Here is a 9,711-nt window from a genome sequence, read left to right on the forward strand (position 1 = left end):
AATAAATACAGAAAATTCTGGTCGGTGAAAAAGTAAACAATGATCGAGTTATATATAGCTATTGCTTACTGCTAGCTGCTAGCTTCGGTTTCAAATCTCTGATTCTGTGAAATTAAGACGCTGAGAATTTGTGTCAACTAAAAGTAAATAATATAAAATTACTGTAAATCAATTTCGGAGGAACATTTACTCCCAACTGTAAAGAGAAACCTCTCTTTAAAAACAAAAGAGGATTACATCACAATTTAAAATAACAGTTGGATAGACTCAATAAGGCGAAAGAGAGTAAGTACATACTCGGCCGAGTTAAAACCAGTCTCTCGAAAAGTCTTCGCCTTTTCAATAAATTACATCTAAATATCTAGAAGAAGGTAAGATTGAACTTTCTCATTTTGAATTAGTCTAACTAAAGTAAGAAATTGTTTGTTTGGATGAGGAAAACAGATCCTTTTCCAATAATATACATACATACATACATATATATAATCACATTTACATGTATATGAATATACATGTACATATAAATATACATATACATATACATGCAAGGTAACTACTTTAGAAAATATACAAACGGAGCAGAGCTCTTTCGTATTTTACATCTTCAGTGTAAATTACACTGAAGATGTAATATACGAAAGCGCTCTGCTCCGTTTGTTTATTTTCTAAAGTGGTTACCTTGCATTTATAAAACGCACGTTCCTAGTGTTTTATTGTATATACATATACATATACATATAGATATACATAGACATAGACATATATATATATATATATATATATATATACATATACATATACATATACATATACATATATATAAATATACATATACATGTACATGTACATGTACATGTACATATACATATACATATACATATACATATACATATACATATACATATACATATACATATACATATACATATACATATATACACATACATAGACATATTATAACTTTGATAGGAGACTTTAATTGTGGAAAGGGTGAAATGGGAGGAAAGGAAACTAGGTGGAAATGAAGCAATGAATAACATAATACTCCAGTGGGTCAAAGAACAAATAAGATATATAAGGGAAGATACATCACCAAAACTGGACTCAGTCTCAACAAAAGAATCTGATGCATTTGAATCACTGAAGTACCAGTGCCCCATAGCTAAAGACGGTTAATTAGCACTCGAATTTGTTCTGGGTGTGGAAAAAGGCAGAACCAAGTTATAAAGACAGGGAATATATAAGATTGTGTAAAAGGAAACTATATAGGACTGAAAAAGTGTTTTGGAAAAGCTGAATGGGGAAAGTTGAACAAGATCAGGAAAACAAAGAAAAATGAGAATTTTCTTGAAAATCTATAACGTACTGGTGGATAAATGCACACCGACAAGGAGTAGGAGAAGATCCCTAAAAGAGGATTGGTTTGGCGAAAAATGCAATATATTAAAACAAAAAGGAGTTAAAGGCTGAGGGAGGTTGGGTGGGGAGTAAGAACAGCAGAAAAATACAAAAGAAGAATACAAGAGTATACCACAGGGCTCTGTCCTGGCACAAGTAAGGATCTTGATATACATCACCGTGACAAATGGTATAGGCAACTACGCTTATTTATTCACTGACAATGCCAAGATAATGAAAAGAGTGAAAGGTGAAGAGGACTGTAAATTACTGAAGGAAGACCTTGATAAGGTTTATGAATGGAGCCGGGAGTGGATAATGGAATACAATGCATGGAGATATTTTTGCAGTCAGATCCCCATAAAGGGAAGAGGAAAAAGATGATGTGATAGATATCTTTGGAACGGGGAAATAAATGGAAAGAAATTGACAGAGAGGATCCGTTAATATGGGATGAAAGAACATCAAGGGAGCATAACAAAATCCATAACAGTCAGATTGTTTAAAGGATGTCGGGAAGCATAGTTTTCTAGATGGATACCTTTTTTTTTAACAAACTGGAGGAAGAAATTATTCAAGCATAGAAATAGAGACGGGACCCCACGAATGCTCCAAGCCCGTCTATTACAATAAGATTAATAAGTTTAGGTAAACACACACACACACACACACACACACACACACACACACACACACACACACACACACACACACACACACACACACACACACACACACGCACACACGCACGCACATGCACACACACACACACACACACACACACACACACACATACACACACACACACACACACACACACACACACACACACACACACACACACACACACACACACACACACACACACACACACACACACACACACACACACATACACACACACACACACACACACACATTCTCTCTCTCTGTCTCTCTCTCTCTCTCTGTCTCTCTCTCTCTCTCTCTCTCTCTCTCTCTCTCTCTCTCTCTCTCTCTCTCTTCTCTCTCTCTCTCTCCTCTCTCTCTCTCTCTCTCTCTCTCTCTCTCCTCTCTCTATCTCTCTCTCTCTCTCTCTCTCTCTCTCTCTCTCTCTCTCTCTCTCTCTCTCTCTCTCTCTCTCTCTCTCTCTCTCTCTCTCTCTCTCTCTCTCTCTCTCTCTCTCTCTCTCTCTCTCTCTCTCTCTCTCTCTCTCTCTCTCTCTCTCTCTCTCTCTCTCTCCCTATCTGTCTCCTCTCTCTCTCTCTCCTCTCTCTCCTCTCTCTCTCTCCTCTCTCTCTCACACTCTCTCTCTCTCTCTCTCTCTCTCTCTCTCTCTCTCTCTCTCTCTCTCTCTCTCTCTCTCTCTCTCTCTCCTCTCTCTCTCTCTCTCTCCTCTCTCTCTCTCTCTCTCTCTCTCTCTCTCTCTCTCTTTCTCTCTCTCTCTCTCGGTGGCGCGGTTGGTAGTAGAGTCCCAGACTGTCAACACGGCGGTCCGGGTTCGATCCTGCCCAGGGCTGAAATAATTTCAGTATCGCTGCTCCTCGAGTCGTTACTCCAAATCTCGTGGGCGTGGTTGGGTGTGTGTATGCGTGTAAGGTCATAGCATTAACCATAGATCGGTCATACGAGCTCTGAGCTCTATTCCGGGAGGGAAATAGCTGTCGATCACGAGTCTAACCCGTGATCCAAAGAATCACACACACACACACACACACACAATCAACATTTTGTCTTAAAAATATACAGCTGAATAGTATGATCTTTCAAAGTAAAAATTTCCTTTTTCATTAATTTGCACATCAGCATCTACATGACCATAAAGTAATGATTTCTGCTTATCTTAACATAGCAACGTAAATCTAAGCTGTTTTCAAATGTGTTCAATTTCATGTAGGAAGCAAATGCCTGTATAGACGCTGCCCATCGCCTTGTGTGCATGTGTATAATATATAATTACTAACAATTTGTTTACATCGTTTTATAACAAATATATATTCTTCAAACAATTAATCTTTTTTGTCAAATTTCCTTGTTTTTTTTTAATCATCCATTCATCCTTTTCTGTTGGAAAATTGAATGAACACAAACATTAAGTTTTCATTTATGTCAATTTTTCAAGTTAGAAACAAATATTTTGAAAACTTGTGTTGTCTGAATAAAGATAGAGAACTTGGTGAGGGAAATATTCATTGTGTAAGGGAAAAGTGTAAAAATATAAAGGAATACAATAGGATACAAAGGATACAGCGGAAGAGTGGGCCAGCAGTTGAACTTTTGATTCATAACAAGGGCAGCTGAAAAAGGCATACTTAGATTTAAGTATTTTCAAATATGTTATTCGATTCCATTTGTTAACGGTACATCGCTTCTGAAGGACAATCCAAAACAAAAGATCTCACTCTCTTTTGACGCTCGATTGTAAGAAAATTTATTGTTTTGGATATGTAGGAAATAAAGCTCTGTGTTGTCTTGTTAGACGACAACAAGACTTTTCATTTCTTTCACAATGTTAGTTCCTGCATGGTTGGTTTAGCCAGGCCACGCTGAGTGGACATGTCCAAAACACTTGCTCCTCTTTCATATTTCTATTTCTTTTCAGCTCAATTCTTGTCCTCACTTCTTTCATTTTCGTTTTTTCTTAAACTTTGTTCATTGGAGCTATGATTCTAATTTCAGTAAAAAGAATAAGGTTTCATGGAGCTTGAGCGTGATATGTTTACCAATTGTGAGCTGATGGTTAACTGACCACATGAATTTTTGTTGCTCTCGTAATATACAAACGGTTTTATTTGGTTCGGGTATTGAGGCAATGTTCGAATATGGGAGCAAAATGATCAATGGTTGATTATTGGATTGTTCGAATAAAGGGTCGTTCGAATATAGAAATTCTGGTGTATATAACGTCGTAACATTGTACACAACAATCTATGTAACATAAGAACAGTATATGCAAAAATGTGTATAACACTGTAACCATGTAAGCAACACTGTATATAGCATTGTAACAATAGAATGAGCTTTTGTGGGTCAGAACAGAGTCACCTATCAAAGTCCTGTTTACCCCTTCTAGATTTATGCAAAGATCAAGGGTCACATACCATTTCTTTACATTTTTTCACCAAATTGTGTTATGACACAAAAGTTTTCAGTTATACCGCGTCAGTGTAGTGTCTACATTATGACATTGACCCTTCCACTATCAAAGACATCGCAGAGAGATGAATGAAAAAACTAAACAACAGCTAAAATAAAAAAGAAACTTGACATCCGGTACGAGAGGAATTATAGATAGTAGGACTTATAGTGATGACTAGATACTATGTTTCGGTTTAAGTGGGTTTCCCTCACCAGTTGAAAATATATGTCTTTTTTCGAATTATAGTTCTTCTTATTTTGTATTTGTCATTATATGAGTATAATCTGAATTACCATTATAATTATAATAGTTATAATTCTAATAATAATTCTCTCCATTCCCGACAGCCTTCTGGACCAAGCCAGCCCCCTGACCTCGTGTCCCGCCATTGAAACCCAACTGAGCCGAAGACATCGAGTTTACAGCGAAGTTGTCTTTACCTAGTCTTCGGCTGTCTCCTAGTTGTAGTTTTAGCTTCTTTAACTGTGTCCTTTTTTTCGTGGAGGTTGTTATGATAATTGTCTTGTCTTCAAAAAGGGGGTCTTGCTGATTAAAAAAAAACGAAAAGAAAAAACGAAAAGTAAAATCTCTTCTTCGGTTTGTAGAGGCAACGATGAGAATTACAGAGAGATCACTGACGGTTTTGATTTTTGTTGTTTTTTCTTAAAGAATTCCCTTTTTTAGGGGTCACCTCCTAGCCTCTTTGGAGGCATGAGGGAATCTTTGGCGAGTTGGTCATTCCACGGAGGCCAAGTCACTGTTTCGACGTTGAAGCCAATCTGTGATTCATTCCTCGATGTGGAAGATGTTTGGGTCAGTGCTCTCGCATGACTGAACTGCCTGAAATACCAAGCTAAGCAACGCATTTAGCTTGAATAGTTCTAAATATATTATATAAGGATTCGTTTCTAGAATATAAGTTCTTTGAGTACTGTGAATCATGTACCAGGCTGGTGAAATCTTGGCGTTTAGAACCATCAAATAAGAATTGATCAAAGATGAAGTATAAATAAAATCATGACCAAAATGTTACCCTTAAAATCTGCACCTTTCCTCCCCCGCGACCTTAGTAATTCTTTTATGGCATGTCTGAAAATTCAGAATAGTCTTAATCATCTTTGAGATGGTTAACTTGTGAACATAGCATGATAGCATACGGGTGATTATTTGGATCAAAAAGAGGTACTGTTTTCCATGAAAGTGCCTTATCAAGCTTGCCTGGTACATGGAAACTGAATACTTGTTATTGATTGATATAAACTTAAATTGTCAAAATTGAGAGAGTCTGGTGAAGATGACATCTTAAGCCATGGTCGCACCACTTCTGTGCTTATGGACTTTTTTCTGAAGTACAAGTAGGCATAGTTCTGCCCCATTTACCTCATCACAAACTAGAACTCCATTAATACATTATATATCAGTCTTGCTCACCAAACCATTTAGAATCTCGTTTTACACTCGGGCAGATCAAAGAAGAAATTACATTAAGGGAGACATATGAAAAGAAAATGCATTGCGCAGTAACAAGTGTGTTGAAAAATCTACAGTTGGGAATATATATTCTTCACTATCAATTTCACAGTGATAGTATTTGGTAAATAAGAAAGATGATTTTTGGTGTGAATAAAATAACAATGATCCATCTCCGTCAGCTACCAATGGTGCTATTGTTTCAGTCGTGATTCCGTTTAACGTGGCGAACTCCCCCCTATCAGGAGGCTAGGACGGTCCACTTACAGAGTAGTTTGTAGCGCGTAATGTAATGAACCACATCTTTGGTCCAACTCGCTGGCGGCGGGGTTCGAACTTCCACCACCTCGACTTCCACCGCAAGTAACGAGGCTCTAACCAGACTCTAACCAGACTGTGGGTGTTCTTATACAACAACACCCACAGCCACACTGTGAGAATGGATTTATCCAAATGTCCTTGAGTTATTAAACGTGTCTATGGAACACAGAACCACAATATTTAGTTGTCGTCAAAACACTGCACGTATTCATGAAATAAAGACACACTGTGAAGATATATTGCCCAGTTGTAAAGTAAACTTTTTATGTAATTACGAAATAAATAGTCACATAATATAAACCAAGTAAATATTGTGCATATTTATACAGAGTATATTTTGAGCTTCACATTATATTGAAAAAGAAAAATTGTCCATAAGCACGTCAGAATGTGACCTCATCTTCAAAAAACTCGAGGCCGAAGAAGAGAAACACGACCTCCGGATCTCTTGGTGGACCCATTTGTGTCCATTCGTTTCTGGGGACAATAGTCACAATATAAAAATTTTACTAATATTTTACCATTTTCTGGTTGCAGCTGTGTATGGTGTTTTCTGTAAATAAGCATATATTCTTCTCAAAAATTCTTGTACATAAAAGTGTTCCTTAAAGTTGGGTCTCTCATCCGCGGGTGGAGACGTCTCCTCAGTATCATTTCCGAGTACGGTAAGATCTGTTGAATAAAACAGAGGAAGAGAGAAAGAGACTTCGTAGAACTTAATGACTATCATAGGTGAGACAATATTAACTAAACCCACCCATGCTTATTGTAGTAAGAATTCAGTGTGATCTAGATTTTTTCTCTAAAATGCACCAAATGTGAACTATATTTACCAAGTTTTGAGATATAGAGAAAGTTTATGTGATACTCCAAGCTCAAATGTGACACTTTTCCCCCTACCTATGTATATACAAGATTACATAAGACTATTATTTTTTCATGTAATTCTACTTCTTCCAATTTTCTTTCATAGGCAGTTATATTCCAGTTTAGTGGTGGCTATAGGTAGTTTCGTATCTTTCTTTGTAAAGGTTAAAGTTTCTTTACTAAGCCAATTTCTTACTCTCTGCTTGACGCCATCTATGGGCGAAATTTTAAGCCAAGCATGTTATGATATCAAAGCGGTGGTTTTCCTGGCAGTTGATCATTTTGGGCAGATATTGAGTCATGTTCTAAGTCAATTGGTTCTTCTGAGGCCACTCCATGACTTCAGAACTCGAACTAGAAAGCTGTTTAGCGTTTTTGTGACGTCACTCTTCTCTATGAGTAGATGCTGTCACAGAAAAGGTAATTTTTCGCCAGAAAAAATATTTTTTGAACGTCATGCAGTCCTCTTGTATTCTGTTAATACATCCGTTGAAGGGGTTGGAATGCGGCCCAGTGTTATAAGGCTACGTTAGTCTATAGAAACAAGGTTTATAACTGAGTCTAGTCTGAGTGAAAAACAAAACAAAACTATTTGTTTATATTTTCTTTATCCATTGTTTCTTCAAAGATGGAATTTGTATAGCAACTTCTTAAGAGATAACTTTATTTTCTTGTTAAATGAAAACAGTTGAAACACTTATCCATATCTATTTTGACCTTTGACATCAACTATGTTGACTTGAATAAAGCGTGTGGCTTTGTAGGTGACTACGCGAGGTACTACCATCTTGCGGCAGTCAAACGAACTATTAGTCGTACTTCTTTTGCATTATATACGCTTTGTTTTGCTACTCATCAACTCGTCTGTCACACGTGGTGCCTTTTACTAATGCTACAAAATGACTGTTTTAGCTCCAACATCGTAGTTGATATGACATGGCCGATTATAAAAGCGTTTTAGAACACAAGATTTCCGTGCCAACGTCAACAATTAGTTGAAAGTTTAAAGATAACCAATAATGGAATCACAGGAATACCTTAAAATTCTATAAGAGAACTGGTAAAATTACATCAAATTTGTCCATCATAGAATATCAATAACATTATCTATACTATAACAACCTCTGGTGATAATCATGAAATCAGAAAACAGCTTTGAAAAATGACAGGAAATAGCTTATTGAGGGGGACCGAAAATATCAGTTACCAATATGAAATATTGGTTATCAAAATCGAATTTTACCACTTACGAAATGTGTGATTTCGTTTTAAATCATCCACAGGCTACATTGTCCAGTTCACTCGGCCTGTACAAACAGTTTGCATTAACTATGATGAACATGTGAACGGGTGTTAAAAGAACGGCTTGTGGACTGGTTTGGACCTACTGAGATCAGCTTACAGCCCGAATCCTTGACCTTTAAAGAATGCAAAAGCCAGCCACAAGTAATGTACAATAGAATGTTCCTGATAAGGTTTGCGCAATCGGTTTCAGCAGGTCTTCACTGGGTACTGCACTGCTTTGACAAACTCAAAGGGGCTTGTTAACTGGAATACAGATGATTCTAGACCCCAAGGTTGTTTTAAAGGGTAAAAAAAAGCCCTTCTTTTTTCAAACTAATATAGATTTAATGTCCCACGCCTCTGCTTTTGGCGGTGTTGTTTGTCTGTTCTGGGCTCTGCATTAGTTCTGGGAATACAATTGATCTGTTTGCTTGTTTTGTGGACTCTGCTTCAGTTTTTGGGTAGACAGTCAGTTTGTACTTTTTTTTTTCTGATCATTGGTGATTGATTCTGGTCTGGTGGATGGAGTTGGACAATTGTGTCCAGGTGCGAGGAACCTTGAGGCAGGTTCTTGTCCGGTGGGATGATCCTCGCGGACAATTCTGGCTCAGTGAGAGGATCCTCTCGGCCGATTCTTTTCAAGCGAAAGGAACCTCGCCCACAAGTCATGTACAGTTTGCTTAAGGGCAAAAACTACTTTTTCGGTGACTCGCTGACAGTTTTATTTTCTGTGGCTGTATTTTTCCATCTAGAGCATTGATTTTTTTACAGCTTAAAGATTACCTCGTGTTGTACCTGTGGTATTATTTTCATTTTTTTTTCATAGAAATTTATATATTACTTTTAAAAAGTCGTACTTTTTTTAAATATAGACAAAAAAATCGTATTCACAAAAAACTATTCAAAGAAGAAGAGTCATCTTGGTTTGAGAGTTAAAAGACACCCAAAAGAGCAATACTGTATATCGCCACTTGCATATCATCAATAATAAGTTCACAGAAAAAAAAGCAATCTGAGCAATTTCTGTTCTCGAAAAAAGTACCTAAAAAAAATCGTATTTTCTATGAGCTTTTAATTAAAAGGAATTATAATATGCAGTTTTAAAGAAGACTGTTTTCTAAGTGTTATGCTACAAATAAAAATAAAATTGGAGCAATAGAATTTTAGATATAGAATTTTAAACTTTAAAAATTAAGTTTTGAGAAAACCGCACTTTTATGTTCAGGTGACAATGTACAGTACAATAATGTTTT

General features: G+C 36.7%; 1 protein-coding gene across 2 annotated transcripts in view; it reads left to right on the forward strand.

Annotated features, from left to right (window-relative positions):
- The window catches only part of LOC143041742 (cytochrome c oxidase assembly factor 6 homolog), a 143,239-nt gene extending 134,102 nt beyond the window's left edge, over positions 1-9,137 (forward strand). For both annotated transcript variants that reach the window (XM_076213756.1, XM_076213755.1), the window contains exon 4: positions 4,864-9,137. In XM_076213756.1, the coding sequence (XP_076069871.1) occupies positions 4,864-4,908 (45 nt within the window). In that variant the 3' untranslated portion in view covers positions 4,909-9,137. The remainder of the gene's footprint in view (positions 1-4,863) is intronic.
- Positions 9,138-9,711: the final 574 nt, after the last annotated feature.

Source organism: Oratosquilla oratoria, chromosome 32 (genome assembly GCF_046742065.1).
Source record: "Oratosquilla oratoria isolate Oo_2021 chromosome 32, ASM4674206v1, whole genome shotgun sequence".
NCBI classification, from domain to species: Eukaryota; Metazoa; Arthropoda; class Malacostraca; order Stomatopoda; family Squillidae; genus Oratosquilla; species Oratosquilla oratoria.